Consider the following 17,140-nt stretch of genomic DNA (forward strand, 5'->3'; position numbering starts at 1 on the left):
ACACCGCAGTTGAAGTGGACTCTGGCAGAAATCAATGGCAGTAATAGTCATTAGCTCCAGTGTTGAAGGATCCACTCTGTCAGGAGTTTTGTTTGGAGACACAATGTTGTGGTCAAAGTTTGAAAATGTCAGCCCCTGAAACAATTAACTTCATGTAAAACCATCACACAGAAGGAGCAAAATAAATGCAGTGCATAAAATCTTGTCTGTGACTTTGACATAAACTCCAAAGACAAAAAAAAAATAAAAAAAAATAACAGAGGCAAATACTGAAACATAAAACAGCTTCAGGAACCAATGATGCTGCAAAAACATGCTCATGGTGCTGCAAGTGGCAAACCGTAGAAAGTCCCGGGAGGGCCGGTGTGTTGGGCAGTTGTAGATGTTGTGGGTGTGCAGGTGCATCCTTGAAAAGCAGATCATGACCTTGGGTTTTGGCTGAGTAAGGAGCATCCGAATGAAACGCGGCGCGCCCCCGGCTGCCAGGCTGAGAAAAGGCGCATCCTCCTCCTTTTGCATTTCAGTCACGCAGTTTTGCGATGAAGCATGAGGGAAATGTGTGTCTGTGGTTTTTTTTATCCTCTCCAGCTGCCATCAGCAATTTAAAGACAGGAACCGCATTTAGCGTCGATGACTTTGCTTGCTCTGATTTAACATTTCAGGATTTATAGACGCAGAGTCAATTGAGCGCGATATTTTGGATAATCTGCATTGCTTGCATGCGACCGAGCGACTGCACCTCGTCGAGGCGAGTAGAACGATAACAGATAGAAATCGAGAATTTCCTTTCGGGACCTTTAATGTTTTTGTTTTTTTTTACCGGTGCGTTTGTAAAAAAAAAATACACAGATAAAGAGATTATTTTTGAATTGGACGCGGTGCCATTAGTGGTTTGGAACTGAGATCACAATTAGCGATAAATTGCGATGCTTCTCCTCCACCATTAATGATGCTGTGGTCAGAGAGCAATAAAATAGCCTAGAAAGGTGATGGACAATGTGCAGTCCAGCGGGTACAAGAAACCTGCGATCCTGATCCTGAATGCAGCGGAGAGAGACACCTAACCGGGTGTCACCGTCCTGCCCTGCATGCTGCGCCGAAGAATGGGATACTCCGACCCAACGTCGGGTAAAGATATACTCGGCAATAGATCTCTTTGTTTCATATTTATTTGCGCATTTGGGCTCGTCACACTTTTGCAACAGATTCTCTATGGAAAAAACTACATTAAGAGGTAAGTGTTGATAATTTTTCCTAAATCGTCATTGAGACAATTAGAGCGCAGGCCTGCTATTCATTACACTGTAAGGATAATATTCAGCCCTAAGAAGCATGCCTTCATAGCTGTTTTGATACTAAATATAGTGACTGAATGGTGTAAGGTAAAATATGAGTGATAAACTGAAAAAAAAAATGCTCAGTATAAATGGGAGTAGTCTGGATGAACCACATGTGGGGACGCATGGGGGAAAACAAGCTTTAGTGGCTGAAAAGAACAATAGCAATTAACCATCCATCTTTTTTTCCTAGTGGCATAGAAACAGTTTCCATTGAATTTGTTTTTTTTTGATATTTTCAGAAAATTAAGCATCACATTCATACCATACACAGTGCTTCAGCTGTGTATGGTGATGTTTTCCCTTTCTTTTTCCAAAGATCTTTATTTGATTTTATGTTTCAGCCTTCTTGACTGGTCATAGCCTACATCTTACAGAGGCATCAGATTATCAGAATGCATATGAAAGCTGATGATTATAGGTCAACATGTTAAAGATGATGTGTATTTCTTACTGGTCCCTGTTAAATAATTAATTTCCACCAGACTGCACTTAGTGCACATTGCAGCCACTGCAGAGCCTTGTTTTATAATACCTCTGCAACATCTAACTCCCTAACACAGGTTCTTGAGCTGGACCCTGGTTTGTAGTCTCCTGTAAACCCATTCAAAAGACCTTTTATTTACTAAATTGCAGGCCGCTTTCCTTCACATTCGGAGAAAAATTCAGTGTGAGACGAGCAGATGCTGAGAAGCTGGGATATTTGATCTTAAGGTGGTTTGAAACAAATCTCATGAAAAACACCAAATCTCACTTCAAAGAAATAAAAAAAGAAGAAACAATCCAAACACCCCACCTCCAGATATTTTACAGACAGCACATATATGCTTACCTCAAGGCAAACATAAACGTGCTGCAATCTGAAAGCTCCCCACGGCTAACCCCTCCCCTGCTACCCTGCTGGGCTGGTTTTGATGATATTCAATGTGGATTCATGGCATCCTGACCGCTGCAGTGTGATGCATGAATTCAGACCTCACACACACACACACACACACACACACACACACACACACACACACACACACACACACACACACACACACGCCTCTCTTCGCCGCCTGTGCCCTGACTTTACTCCTAGCGCTCAGCCTAGGAGCGAGAGAGGGGGGAACAAGCCACACAACAGAAACCGGTGGGCACAGCGGCAGCCATTTTGCTACATTCTGTCTGCACACACACCTCAGTGCAAGTGGGGGAGAGGAAGGAAACGGAGACAGCGAGCGACTGAAAGGAAGTGATAAAATGAATGTGTTTGCATGTGTGTGTGTGTGTGTGTGTGTGTGTGTGAAACAGAGAGAGAGGGAGAAGACGTCATCTTCTGATATCGCCTCAAGCATAAACTATCTGAAGTCGTCGTTCACATGGGTCTGACCACACCCATCCTCTTCCCCCCCATCGAAACCCAGGCCTGAAAAACATGTAGGCAGGATGTTTATCGAGCACTCATGTGTTTCAGCGCATCACAGAGAAGAAAAAACAACAACTCTATAAACTGCCTGAGGCTGTCTGCAGAGGAGACATTTGGGTGCTTGCAGACTGAGTGAAAGCTCAGGGAGTAACAGTTTAGATGTATCATCACTCATACGCCAACTCGCTTTCTCTATACATTGATCCCAGAAGACGAAAAAGGGCAGAGGGCTCTCCTTCAGATGTGTGAGGAGGTGCATTAAAGTCAAACTGTGCTGCAGACATTGTTTTACTTGATAAATCTAGCCATTGAGTTTCCAGGAAGTCCCATTATGGTGTCGCATAAATCAGCTCCCGGCCTGCCTTCACTGGCATCAGGGTGAAGTTGTAGAGGATGTTGGATGGTGAAATGGCAGCGCAGGAGCATGGAGGGAGCTTATTAAACGATCACAGTGAGTGACACACTTCTGTGAAGGAACGCTTATTAACTTTCAACTCTGCTTGACTTGAAGAGGTTGCTATCTAAAAATACTCTCAGAGAGCGCAGCAGCGAAGCACTCAGGTTTGATTAGTAAGCAGCAACATGTAGATTTGACTTCATCGAGCAATTATCCTCATTATAAGTTAATCAGTCTATTATTTGATTAATCATTAAATGTAAAAGATAAAACATTAAAAAATAGTTCAACGTGTCAATCTAATTTTCTCCAGAAATGAAAGTGACTGTTGACAGATGTTTTGTCTGATCAACAATCCAGCTCCAATTTACGCTGAAACCCGTTATCACGCTGATGCGTGTAATACACCCGTCAGTCCACTAGAGGATACCGTGTCAGTGTCACGTTTCTGCCTTGCCTACGCGTGAAAAGTACACGCAGGTGGTTGAGCTATCACCACACACTCTGTTAAGTTTAGGGAAAAGGGTTCAAATAAGTAATTTTAGGTAAGTAAAGGGATGTATATTACGTAACTTACGTAGTGTATATTACGTAAGTTGTATTTGGAGCAATATATACGAAAGTTACGCTTTCTCACAGATTTGCATCTCTTGGATAAAAGTTTTATTTGTTCAATTTATCCACCCATGACCTCGTCCCTGCTTGGACTTTATCACTACTTCGACGCATGACCTCAGTCACATGACTTTTCGGAGCCTAGGGGGCAAAACGTGTCACTGACGAGTATATAACAAACTTTTCTGTGATACCGGACTGTACAGTGATATAAAACAGTAAAGCAGCTGATATTCACATTTAAAAAGCTCAAATTTGGCATCTTTTGTTGTTAAATGATAAAACCAGTTATTCACTGATGAAAATTATTTTCAATTCTGTCAATTCGTGTGACTCTGTTCTTGATGCATTATGTAAGTGGGCTGTATCTCCCTGACACGCTGTTGTCAGAGTTTACAGTAAATCTACTGGCTGTAGCAAAATAGCGGAAAGTCACAGCACGTAAACTAACTAAAGTTATAAAGTCTGAATTTCCTATTTTGGTACAAACAGTGAACTGCTCATCCATCCTAATCATTAGAGGAGATAACACTGGACAGACGGGACTAAATGGCCATCTGGATCAATATGCCTCGGCCGCCCTAAAAAACCCAAGTCACAGAATCTAATAGTACTGAAGTCTTTCCTGCTTTCCAGTCTCATTGCCTGCCATGCCTGAAGGTACAGTCAGAGCACATTAGTGCTGCAGAGCAACTTTGTGCTTCTTGTTTGTCTACTAATGCCCAGATTACTGTCTGAACCTGGCTCTTAATTGAGGCAACGTCATGTTTGATTTCAAGACGTTAATGTGATCTGTGAGTCAGAAGCAGTCACATTAGATTTTGGGTTCTATTTTTAGCTACAATGTTGGAAAACATCATGTATGAACCGTATGTAACCATCCCAGTGCATTTTAGACTGAAATCATGCCTCAATAGGGATGGTGTTTTGGTGATGACTAAGAGCATTAGCATTTGTCCTGCTGAGTCCTAAAGAGAGGAACAAACGTCTCTCTGATTAACGTGCGCTTGGTTCTGCAGCCGGTCGCAGAGTGTTGTGGAGATGTTGAAGTGGCACTCAGAGGAGCCGAATGGGCCTGGAGATCGGTATTGACACGAGTTCCCGTTGATGACCGCTCGCTCACATAATGCACCCAGAAAAGGCTCTTTGTGTTCAATCTCCCCGCTGAAATTAGCACAACACCCACACAGCACTCACAGAAATGAGTCACACATGAAAGCTTGCATAATAATCAGCCAGATAAAAAGAGACACGGATATGTGGATCTATGGAAAGTAATCAGTCTGTTCACAGATGTATCTCCTTCAGCAATATGCAAATTTAAAAAAACAAGTCTGCTGGCAAACATCTTGAAAAGACCAAAACCAGTGCAGTTAAACATTTGACTTCAGTACGACTTCCTCTGAATTGAACCCCATATACTCTACTCTGTGGCAATGCACCAAATCTGCAGCTGAAAATATCCCCAAACAAATAATTTCCTCCTGTTTCACTGACATTTTCTGAAAACTACAGTGCCCAGCTGTTTCAGGATGTTACTGATCTTCTTTTAGATGAAAGCACACATTTGTTTATTGACTTACATTTTTAATTGGAACCAAGTGGCTCGGGGCTGACATGCAAGGAAACCACCCAATTCCAATTTGATCAGCCTATTTAACAGCTGTTATAAGTTGTAGTCGCTTGCATAATCCTGGTTCAAACTGGGCAAACTGCACCGAATATGCGACCTCCAGTGGTCGTAGTAATTCTGACGGGAGCAAAAGAGGATGTCGGTGGTGGTTTGATGGTTTAAACACAGGAGTTACAGGGCAGATTGTTGTTCGTGTCTTGTGTGAAACAGGTAAAAGTTGACTTATTTTAAGTTACATACGCAAGTTAACTTACATAACATATGTAACATAACTTATGTAAGTAACGTATCAAAGTAACCCAAACCTTGATATTCTACTAAACCTTACCAAGTAGTTTTGGTACCTATGAACCTAACCAAGTTACAAGCGTGTCACAACATTAACCAACTACCTGCCATATCTACGAGAGATGACAACTGGTAACGTTGTGATGGTTTTGGTCTTTTTATTAGATTTATTGCCAGAATACTTCCAGTGTTTACCTCTAATTAAAAATGACATATACCCTGATATTGTATACATTTTTACTTGTTTTCCTGCGAAGAAATCCATCACAAACAGGGCTCCCTTTAATTCCTGTAAACTACTTTCATATCTGTAGAATTAGGTGGTTTAGTCAGGGTGCATTTATACCATCCCTGTGAAGGCTCTGAAAGCACCAAATAGCCTCCTCTGATAGATTCACTGTGATGGTCATGAACAATATTAATCAAGCTGAAGTCGACATGCCCTCACTTTTTGGCTGCAGTACCAGATAAACTGCAAATACTGAATCCTGCGATCCAGAGGATCTTTTATATGAACCTCAGACTTGATGTTTTTAAGTTTTAGTCTCCAAGTCCAGGTCCAAGATGAGATTCTGCCAAATTACTGTTAATTACATGACCTGGGTTAATTTCTCTGACTTGAAAAAAATATCAGACATGAAGGGTAAAACTCATCATTCTGTGTAAATCCCAAAATCTGGACGAAAAGATGGTCTAAATTGGCAACTTTATAGTATCCTCAGTACGTTTGGCAAATCGGTTGGTGTCTCCTCCTCAGATGTAATTTGACATTCGCAGCAAATTGGCACTGAATATTGTTCCTCCCTTAAATCAATGTGACTTTAATATATTGACTTACAAGTCCAACACTTGTGCAAGCCAATACTGCAGAGTGTAAATAATTGAATCACATTAAGGATAGTAGCAACAGCCCAGCAGAACATAAATTAACCATTTAACACCATGGTGTCATTAACTAAAAATTCATTCTAACCATGTTTGGTGTCACACTTTGATTGTTTTTCTTGAGCCAAAAAGCTGGTCCCCCTTTATGTATATCTGTGTATGTGCGTCGGTATGAATGTGCAATGTTTGAGTGAACATATGGGCTTGGTGACATGTGTTTGACATTTGCAGAATAAGGACCATAAATCCCAAATAAACTGACTCATTTTCTTACTAGTGCGCAACAGTTTAGCCGACTCAAAGGGGACGAGACAGGAAATTGGACCGGTCCCGTTAATTTCTCCGATGACGGATCTCTGAAGCCGGCAAGAAATGGAAGGAAAAGGTACATTTTCCAGCGTGACTGACTGCACAACACCTCTGAGAAAAGAGAGTGTGAGAGAGAGAAAGATAGAATGAAAGAAAATAGAAGTTTAAAATCCATCTTTGTAGTTAACGACCCAGCCCTGCATGCGTGGACTGGGATCGCTGATTCGCCCATGAGTCTCCTCAGTTGCTGTAGAAAGAACACAAGTTGCCGTACATGTACACTTTTCCTTCTCTACTTGTTTTGAAATTTGCAGGTGTAGGAAGTTAGCAGGGGTGGTGGTGTGACAGGACTACATCACACATTTAACTCTAACTTAACCTGTCTGCATGTTGACAGATGTTTCCGTCAGAATTTTCAGCCAGATTCACAGATCTCCGTAATAGTCACACCCTGCCTAGCCGATATTAAGAAGAAAAAACGTTCTCAAAGGTAGGCCAGTTTGAAGGCATTTTTAGTATTTTCACAGAAACCCAAGAATGCCTCTTTCTTTTTCATTAGTCTGAAAGGTATAAACTCTCATATTTTTTCAGTGATGGTTGCACTTCAGATTTGCTCTTGCATGTTGTCTGATCCCGTCCACCTCGACCCCAGACCCCCCCCCCCTCCTCCCCCCCCCCCCCCCCCCCCCACTCCACCCCTCCCTCCAGAAGTTGGATGAACCACGGTCTCCTGTTGATGTACTGGCTTCTCCTTGTACCTCTGTGTCCCATCCAGCACCCATCTCCAAATGCCTTGTCCTCCTCAACCTGTGTCTCATGTGTTCTGCACAGCTCTGTGTGTATGCCATGTACATAGTGTGGACACTTCTCTCCGCTCCCTCTATCTCCCCTTCTCACATCTGCATTGTCTCTCTCTGCAACCTGAATTTACCCCCTTTCCCACTTTACTTTCCTTGTTACAAGAAGACAGGAATGATTTTTATTTTCCCCTCCTCAAAAGCTCCAAATTCTCATTTCACTGAGCAGTAGATGTCAGTGTCTGTGGTAAAATGCTGGTTTCGCTTTCTCATCCTGGATTGGTTTTGAACCAGCATTGTGCAGTTAATCTAAGATGCCACAGGAGATGAATTTCATCTCATGAAGTGAATTAGTGTCTTGCTTTTAGAACTGAACATAGAACACTTGCAAAGGTTTCATCATCTTAGCTAAAACAAGAACAAACAGCCCTATTCAGTGTGTCAAATATATTGTGTAAGACAGACGCTCCTCTCAGTAGAACCTCAGAAATACACTGCATCATCAGGTGGATGTAGACAACCAGTTCCATTGTTCCTTATTTGTACAGTTTCATCCCAGCATCTTGTTCCTTTAATGCATCGCTGCATTGTATTGCTTGTTGTGTTCTTTTATTACTATTATCTTTTTATTTTAAACTCATCTCATTTACCTAAATGTCACAATTTTATACACCTTTCAGAACACCACACTCCATTCAACACCTGACAAATACCAACATTCATTCTAACAAATATATGTTACGGTTGCCACCAAATCCCCTCATGCTACCGTGAGAGTTATAAGCATCAATTTAAAAATCATTTTACAAGATTGAGGGCTTTCCAAGATTCAGATGTAGCTCAGAAGGGGAATATTTTTAAACCGATCACTTTAGATGTTGTTGATTTTAATAAAAGTAAAATTCCTGGTATAAAATGCTACACTAGGTGGGGAGTTTCCCCCCCCCAAAAAAAAGATGCTCTGTAAATCAATATCTTTTGTTATTTATATAAAGCAGTTCTGTTAAATGCATCCAGAAAGAGGCGAGTCTGTCAGTTCAGTGGCTCACTGCCCAAACCTAACAGGAAATTTATGGATTAGGCCTAAAAAAGAGCAACCGTCTCGAGATGAGAGTATTTACAACTGCATCATTTGGCTAAAGTAAAACCAGGATGTACATTTCTCACATTTAGTGGCTATTTATTGCCATGACTGTGACGCCTCCATAGCTTTATATATTGAAACAATGTAAATTCGAATGCAAATAAACCAAAACTATTCAAATGCTATTTAGAAATCAAAAGCCAGTCAATTGCACTAATGCATTTAAATGTAATAATATGAATGGACAATATTAGCCATACAAATAAATATTTAACATTTCTCATCTGTTCTCTTCTATTTAATTTTCCAGAGAACTTGTTTTATATCAATTGGAGATGTAAAATGGTAAAATCATATGAACAAATTTAATAACTGTAGAACTGAAACAAGGTCAAGCAAATATTTTGTTCTGCAACATCCATTAAACAGAAAATACCAAATTCAAACTGGATCTAAACCATCACTAAAACAAGACTACGTAACTTTTGCTCAAAAGTGATCAAAAAGCAGTCGCAGCAAACATACTGATTAAAATAAACAAGAGGAAGAATGTTTTATTTTCTTCCTTCCGAAGTTAAATTGACTCACTTTAACATCCAATACTCTAAAAAGCAAAAAAACAACTTCAAATTCATTCATTTATATCTCAAACTCTCAACCAAGTCCTTAAACTAAATCGCTCCATATAAGCAAGTCAAGTAACCTCAGAGAAGTCTGATAAGGGAACGAAGAACATTGCAGCGGTGGTTTCCTCTTCCTCGCTCTTCCACCTCCATCCTAACCACCCCCACTCCATCCCAAAACACACAAAAACACAAATGCACACATGTATTTGGTCCAGACTGCACTCTGAACACATTTAAATGAAAACGCTGCGCTGCAAGAAATGAGGCATCAGTGCACAGACTAACGGCAATTTATCGACACCTAACTGCACAACCAGCACGAATCCGTCCAGCTTCCTCTGCAGAACCATTCTCTCAAATCCACCGACGCACCACAGTCACACCACCATACTGAAGACATTATTTCTGTGTGCTTTTTGGTTAATGTTGCCATTTCAATGTAATGATTGTTTTATGTGTGTGTAAAATAAATTTCCCTCAGGCCTAGATGAAAAGATTATTTTCCAAAAACTATACTTGTTAATTAAACCCATGTCATGATTAATGTTTGCATGACAACTGGTGTATGTGTTTATGCTTAAGAAATCAGCCTTATGTTAATGCAGCCAGCATGACTGTCATACAGCGACATGCAACCCATTTCCCCTTTCAAACTGTTTTCTGTTTATCTTCTAAATTGATATATATCATAGAACACCAGTACTGTACCATTGCAGTACTCATCATAACCAGTTAAAGAAGTAAAAATATGAGAGGTATTTTTATCTTCACTTAGTGTATTCCATTGGTTTAGACTAAGATGGAACAGAATCTGGTGCAAGTGTCCAGTAAACAGTATGTTAACTATCCTGTTTGTGACGCCGAAAATCAGTTGCATTACTTCTGTCATTTGTCATCCCACAATGCTATACTGATATTGTAGTATTTCATAAAGTCAAACCATTAGCATTTTGTAGTGAATATGAACTATTTTGCTTTACTGTGTCCTTTCAGCACACCGTTGCATATATTTATTGCATTTTGATGTCCACAGTTTGTTGTTAATTCTGTTGATTCTCTTGTGTGTGCAGAGGTGTAGGCAGAGCATGACTGTGTTTATCCCTCCAGGTTTCTTGAAAACTATGATGGCTCCTTTGAGTACAACTCCACTGCATGCAGGGAGCTCAGACAGGAGATTATGGATGTCAAAGTCCTGACAATGTGAGTGTTCATCTATAACGTGGTCAACACTTAACGTGGAAAACGATGCGTTTTTTTTTTTTTATCCCTCTAGAAGTGATCCTCGCTCATATGTCGGGTAAGCAGAGAGATAATTTACCACCAAGTGTACGCGAACTGAGACAGCCTGAAAACCCAAGAAGCAAATGGTTGTTAGTTTTGCCAGTATTGAGTCAAGAAATAAAGTATCTGAAAAAAAACAACTATAGATTTGATGCCATCCCATCCAGAAGTTGAGAAAAAGTCATTGGGGCTGATCCTCTGGAGACAATGAATGTCTGCAAAAAGGTTTATGGCAATAGTTACTACAGTCAAAACCAAAAGTGGGGAACCAACCAACCTTAGTATTACTAGAAATACACATTACAAGAAGTCCTGTATTCTGAATATAGTTTCAATATATAAGTGGTAGCATATTAATTTGTGTACTTTAAAACTTCTGGTGTTTATTTTAGAATTTGATATTGAACTTATCCATTTCCAGTTCATGTAAAACTGACCAAAGAAGAGAAGTAATGCAATCTAATGTTTATGCAGATTAAAGAATAAACATTCAGTTTAAAATATTTATATCAAAATTGTAATTTATTGTGTGTCATTTCTAGACTTTGATGGCCATTCTGTTGCATATATTTCCCATAAATTTGTATTAGTAACACGTCATTAATAGAGATTTAGTCTGTTGAACATCTGAATAAGTAATTTCACTCAGTTGATTTGTATAATCATTAAATTATTATCTAACAAACAGTAAGTTGCCTACTGAAGGTCCAACAGGTAAAAAAAAAGATGAAAAAAACCTGAAGCTGAAATTGAGGAACACTTCAATCTTATAAATGTCCCATTACATCCATTTTATTGCCAACACTTAACAGCTGAGTTGTTGATCTCCACTTTTATTGTCAGTTTCACTGCAGCACACTATAAATGACATGTTTTCACATCATGCAGTAGATGATTGGCCAGATTCATTACACCCTTCAATGAGCCAGTTGTGCTCACAGCAATCTGAGTGGCATATTTCTTCTCCTATGAATATGAACATTGTCCAGTGAATTTTTTTGCGCGTCCCTCATGCTGCGAAATTTTTATTGTCAAATGCATTCTGGGCACTTGATGAAGGGGCCTTGACCCACTCTGACTGTGACAGAGAGCAGCTGCTGTCACTCTGCCAGCCAGCTGAATAATGGCTCGGGCCTGCCTCCCAGAGAAAATCACATCACCCCAATCATCTCTAAGGAAATGTCAGTTCAAGGACATCTATTTACAGACATGCTTGATGAGGTCCTTCTGCCAACCAGTCTAGATCCAGCGGCATCAGTAGAGCCATTACAGAGTAATCACTGCAATTTCTGCCCTCCTCGTCTGTCTGTTTGAGTCTTTTTTTACGATGTTTCTTCAATTTACCACTCTTGTAGAAACATGGTTAATCGGAAAAAACATGGCCATGGGTATCCTTCCTCATTCCACAAGTCTCTCTGCCTGTCTGCCAGGGTGAAAACCTCAGAGCTGTTTGAGAGATGGCGAAACCTGCAGGTGTGTAGGTGGGAGCAGAACAAGGAGGAGACCAGCAACTTTAAGTAAGCATTACTCATTCAGAGCAGAAGAACTGAAAAGATTAATGACTAGATTCCTTCTAAAAAAATCATGTATTTTTAGACTGGACACCTTTTGTATTTTTGTATGCCTCTGTTTCTGAAGTGCATTTTTTTTTTTTTTTAATCTGTTTGGGGTGTTATGGAGTCTTTAAACAGCTTTAAAAAACACATAAGAACATACATGTATATACATATATAACACTCTTTGGATTTGCACTGCTGGAGTTTCATTACTGTTCTTATGAGGTTTCAGTAGCCTAAAACATAACTAATCCCCATGTAGGATAAAAACTGTTAATTTCTTTAATAAAATATAAGGAATGTGTATTTGTTAATAATTTTATGACATAAAGCTTGAAATATTTTCTTACTTGTTTTTTGGTGTATCACAAATTAACCATTTAAACTCTAAATGTTGTGTATTAATGAGGAAAAAAGAAAAGAAAATATATAAAATACATTAAAAAGTTGATTTGTAATTATTATTTACACAGGTTGAACTACTGTTGGTCTCGATGCTGCCACGTATTCTTCTACAGTGAAACTAACTTTGGTTTTTCTGTGGCGTCTTCCTGAAGGATGTCTCTGTCTCGCTGCTGTAATGCTCCATCCTTTCTGTTCACCACCAAGAAGAACACTCCTGCAGGGACCAAGCTGAGGTACGAGGTTGACACCAGTGGTATCCTTCCCATTACCACCGAGGTCTATAAAATGTTCCCTGATGTGAGTTCATCGCCTCTTCCTGAGTTTATGTTGCAGACTATCTGCTGTTTTATTCAGCCGCTGGCCTGACGCTTCCCCACCCGATGATACAATTGTTTTGCTTTCATGAGCCCCTCTCTGCTGCCTGTCTGATATTAACGCACCGTGTCTGTTTCATCCAGGATATGCCCTATTCCAAATCACAGTACAAGAAATGTGCTGTCATTGGAAATGGTGGTATCATCAAGAACAGCAAATGTGGAAAGGAAATTGATGCAGCAGATTTTGTTTTTAGGTATACAGGATATAATCCTTCAGTCTCTGTTATGTGACGGTTGCACAATGATCATGAGGATTTTGTGATTTGAGATTGGGGTTATTTACTATGATTATACCAATTTTGTGGAATGGGATAGAGCTATCGTACTTTTATTGTACACAGATAATAAATAATAAATGTTGGACTCCATTATGATGCCAACATGACATGCAATCACGTACAAAGACCCTTAGACATAACATTCTGTGACATTTCACCTGAACTTTGGGGTGGGTGTTGTTTAATGCTCTTATCCATGATTGACTATGATTGGTCTATATTTTATCTGTTCGCTTGATTTGCACCTATTTGGCTGTTGCTAAACTTGAACTTTTCGACAATTTTCAATCATGTCAAAACAGCTGATCCTTGTTTTCACAAAAAGGTGGCTTCTCATTTCTAGTCGGGACCGTCAGTGTGCCGACTTAAACGATTGCTGTTGCTGATTGAACAAAGTCACTGAAGGACTTTTTAAATATTTCAATAAGAATCCTGTTAAAGGGTCTGAAATGTGCACTTGACAGATCAATATTCTTCTATCTAATTGTTGGTTTTTGCCTATTTTGTTGTCTGTTCTCTTCTAATGAGAATCCACACTCTAAACGTTTTTTATAACTTTGCATGCTGTATTCAGCGAGTCTATTTTCTCTGGTAATATTGGATAAAGCTTTTGGATAATCACCGCTCAGGTTTAGCAACATCCAATTATGTTTAATTTATGGTAGAAGCCCCCTTCCTGATCATGAATATTATATGATTATTGTGCGGCTCTTCATTATGTCTCACCAGCATGCTTATTATGTCAAAATAAAATAAAAAATCGACTCCAGTGAACTTTTATTTTCTTTTTTGCAGATGCAACATCCCACCCATTAATGAGAAGTACACAGTAGATGTTGGCACTAAAACAGATCTGGTGACAATAAATCCGAGCATTATTACTGAGAGGTATCGTAAAAAAGGGTCTGAGCGAGAAGTGCTGTCTCCTCATCTCTCCGTCTGATTCTGCCTCTGGTCTTCTTCTCTTTTGTCTTGTGTCATACGTGTCACTGTCTCCTTAGATTTCAGAAGCTGGAGAAATGGCGGCGTCCGTTTTACGAGGTCCTCCAGAATTACGAGAACTCCTCCGTGGTGCTACCCGCCTTCTACAACACCCGCAACACCGACGTATCTTTCAGAGTCAAGTACATGCTGGACGACTTCGACTCCCAGAGGGGCGTGTTCTTCTTCCACCCGCAGTACCTGCTCAACGTGCAGCGTTTCTGGGCCGTGCAGGGCGTCCGAGCCAAGCGGCTCAGCAGCGGCCTGATGCTCGTGACTGCCGCCATGGAGATGTGCGAGGAGGTCCACCTCTACGGTTTCTGGGCGTTTCCCATGAACCCCTCCGGCATCTTCATCACTCACCACTACTACGACAACGTCAAGCCGCGGCCGGGCTTTCACGCGATGCCCCATGAAATTTTCAACTTCATTCACATGCATACACGTGGGATCATCCACGTACATACGGGGCAGTGCACGTGATCCCTCACTGCTGTGCTTTGATGTGTTTTTAATTTGTTCTTTTAAGCAGATTTACCTGTTGTAGTTTTTTTTTTTTAATGTCAGTTCAGTTCACTAAGTTCACAGTTAAAAAGAAAGTTGGCCATGAGAGCACACAAGTTTCCACTCTCATTACTTCAACTATAGGTTGAAGATTGCTTGCTTTAATTGCCAACATAATTCTCTTTTCAACATGTACTTTAAGTTTGTTACTTAGCCAGTCAAGTCACCACGGCTATCTCCGACTCTGTCACCATAGGATGCTTGTTTTTAATGTGAAAAGTGGTCCTCATAGTGATGTAGTTTCTGTGAAGTTTTCTAGTGGCTCTGCTGTACAGAGGTGTTGTTTTCTACTCAGTTGCACAGATATTTATGCTGAAACGGGGCAGCAGCGGGTGTCGTTGTGCCACTTCTCTCCTTCTGTCTTTATCTCAGACACTCTGTGGATGTGGCAGCTTTTAATGTTTGTGTAAAACAAAGCCTGAACCTTGATATTGAGCTAATGTTTAAAAAAAAAAAAAAAAAAAAAAAAAAGATAAAATTGTAACATCCAATTGTCTACTTTTGTAATCTATTTCCTATTCACCCGATTCACTGGGTGAATATTTAATAAACACTATTGAAATGGCCTGTTTTCAGTGGCCTACTTTCTCCCGCTAAAAAAAACACCTCCAACAGGTGAAGAAAACACAATATACAATATACAATAGGAGGCAAGATTTTTCTTTCCCCTTTTCGATTTTGGCTTGTAATGGTTTTGGAAAAAAAGCCCTAAAAAATATTTTACAAAGACACCGTCTCAACAAAACTTTCAAGGCAATCCGATTTGTAAAGCATCAAAGCACCGCTGAGCAACCCAACCGTTCGCTGTCATTCATGTCTTAAGCCATATTGCCTTATGAGGTATCAAACCCCTCTGTATGATATGCAAAGCACCTGTGTGTTTTGCTTATCTACAAATACATTGACATCAAGCTAAAATCTTAATTTGTCTCTTGAATTAAAAGACATTTAAGACTTGCTAAGGTGTAGAAATTCATGAGCAGTTCTCAGCTTATTATCTATTGGAAGTACTCCTTGTAAAGTCCATCCATAACCATGTAATGCTCTGCATGACTTTACTCTACTTGGCTTTGTGTGTGCCTGCTTCAATGATCACTGAAATATGTTTACACTTAAGCCTCTGCTGAAGCTCTCAGTGCTTTTGGAGATGACTACACGAACCTTTTCACAGAAAGATGAATGGAGATGTTGAAGTAAATTGTTTAATGCAAGTCTCACTGATTTAAAATGCAAGAATGAATACGGTTGCTGCCCCTGTGTGAAGTGATACAACACTTATTTTTAATGTATTATTTCACCTTTCACTTTGAACTGTGAACATTTAGTTTGCACTCCAGACAGCGTTGTGCATTTAGCTACTGGAAAGCTGTGAAGGTTTTTACTGTTTATTTTTGTTTGCGAAGGGTTTCAAGAGACTAAATTAATATTTTGTCACTGCTCTGTTTGTGCTCGACTGTGCACTTTTCCATTATTTCTCTTGTATTTTGAAGGATGCATTGCTACTAAGATTTAAACATGTTATTTCTTTCGTCATTAATACGGACTCTTTGTGTGTTTATGCACAAGAGATTTGACTTCAGCGAATATGAACACCAAAAACGTTTTGGCTTAACCGCTAAATTCTTCTACAGTCACAACTGAATCAAGAATAAAAAAGGAGAGGAACTGGTGTGTGTACTGAATGAAGGGAATATATAACACAGTGCTTCTTTACTGACTCTGGATCATTCTTTTTACTAGTACTGTGTTTGTAAATAAACTTGTTTGGATTTTCTCACTTGTATGTTTATGGATAAATTATTATGTGTGTCTGCATGTGAGTGGGATTGAGGAATGCACTTCAGTATGTATTTTATAAAAGAATACATTTGCCACAGATAATAGCAGGAATTAACAGGTTGGCTAATTTACAAACTTTCTTGATTTTTTTCACGTGATCTATAGTTTGCTGATCAATACATAGGCTTTCAATTATTAGAGTAACAAGACTAGATTAAGAATATGGCTGGATCTTATATGATTTGGGCTTTTAATTTGAAATGAGGGCTTTAGGAAGTTGAGGTATTCCGCCGATCAATGTTGACTTTCGTCATTTTCTCATATGAATGGCAACATACATTCAGTGAGCATGAACAAACAGCACTATTATTCGTAATAATATGTTCAGAAATGTTTGTTTTGGATTGAAACTGACTTGTAGCCGAAAGTATTTTGCTGAAGCTGATGTAACATCAACAGCATCTTCATTGCCAGCAGTGGTGATAACATTCAGGGGCTGTTCCTGGACTGCATTTTATACTTGTTGGGTAGGATTTG

The 17,140-nt window shown here is 39.7% G+C and overlaps 1 protein-coding gene across 6 annotated transcripts; it reads left to right on the forward strand.

The window, feature by feature from the left end:
• Positions 1 to 481: 481 nt before the first annotated feature.
• On the forward strand, positions 482 to 16,601 carry st8sia5 (ST8 alpha-N-acetyl-neuraminide alpha-2,8-sialyltransferase 5). 6 transcript variants are annotated; one of them, XM_069169525.1, is made up of 9 exons: positions 482 to 1,234; positions 6,844 to 6,951; positions 7,273 to 7,365; positions 10,490 to 10,582; positions 12,019 to 12,180; positions 12,777 to 12,921; positions 13,083 to 13,195; positions 14,075 to 14,167; positions 14,281 to 16,601. In XM_069169525.1, exons 1-9 carry the CDS (start codon positions 1,089 to 1,091, stop codon positions 14,741 to 14,743), a joined length of 1,416 nt encoding a protein of 471 aa, XP_069025626.1. In that variant the 5' UTR covers positions 482 to 1,088; the 3' UTR covers positions 14,744 to 16,601. The 6 variants fall into 6 exon arrangements, with proteins under 6 accessions (XP_069025626.1, XP_069025661.1, XP_069025642.1 ...); XM_069169533.1 differs by having other exon boundaries at positions 490 to 1,234; positions 12,094 to 12,180; XM_069169541.1 differs by lacking the exon at positions 7,273 to 7,365 and having other exon boundaries at positions 489 to 1,234.
• Positions 16,602 to 17,140: the final 539 nt, after the last annotated feature.

Source organism: Embiotoca jacksoni, unplaced genomic scaffold (assembly GCF_022577435.1).
Source record: "Embiotoca jacksoni isolate LCO1_2020_lvr unplaced genomic scaffold, fEmbJac1.0.p SCAF_10, whole genome shotgun sequence".
Lineage (NCBI taxonomy): Eukaryota > Metazoa > Chordata > Actinopteri > Embiotocidae > Embiotoca > Embiotoca jacksoni.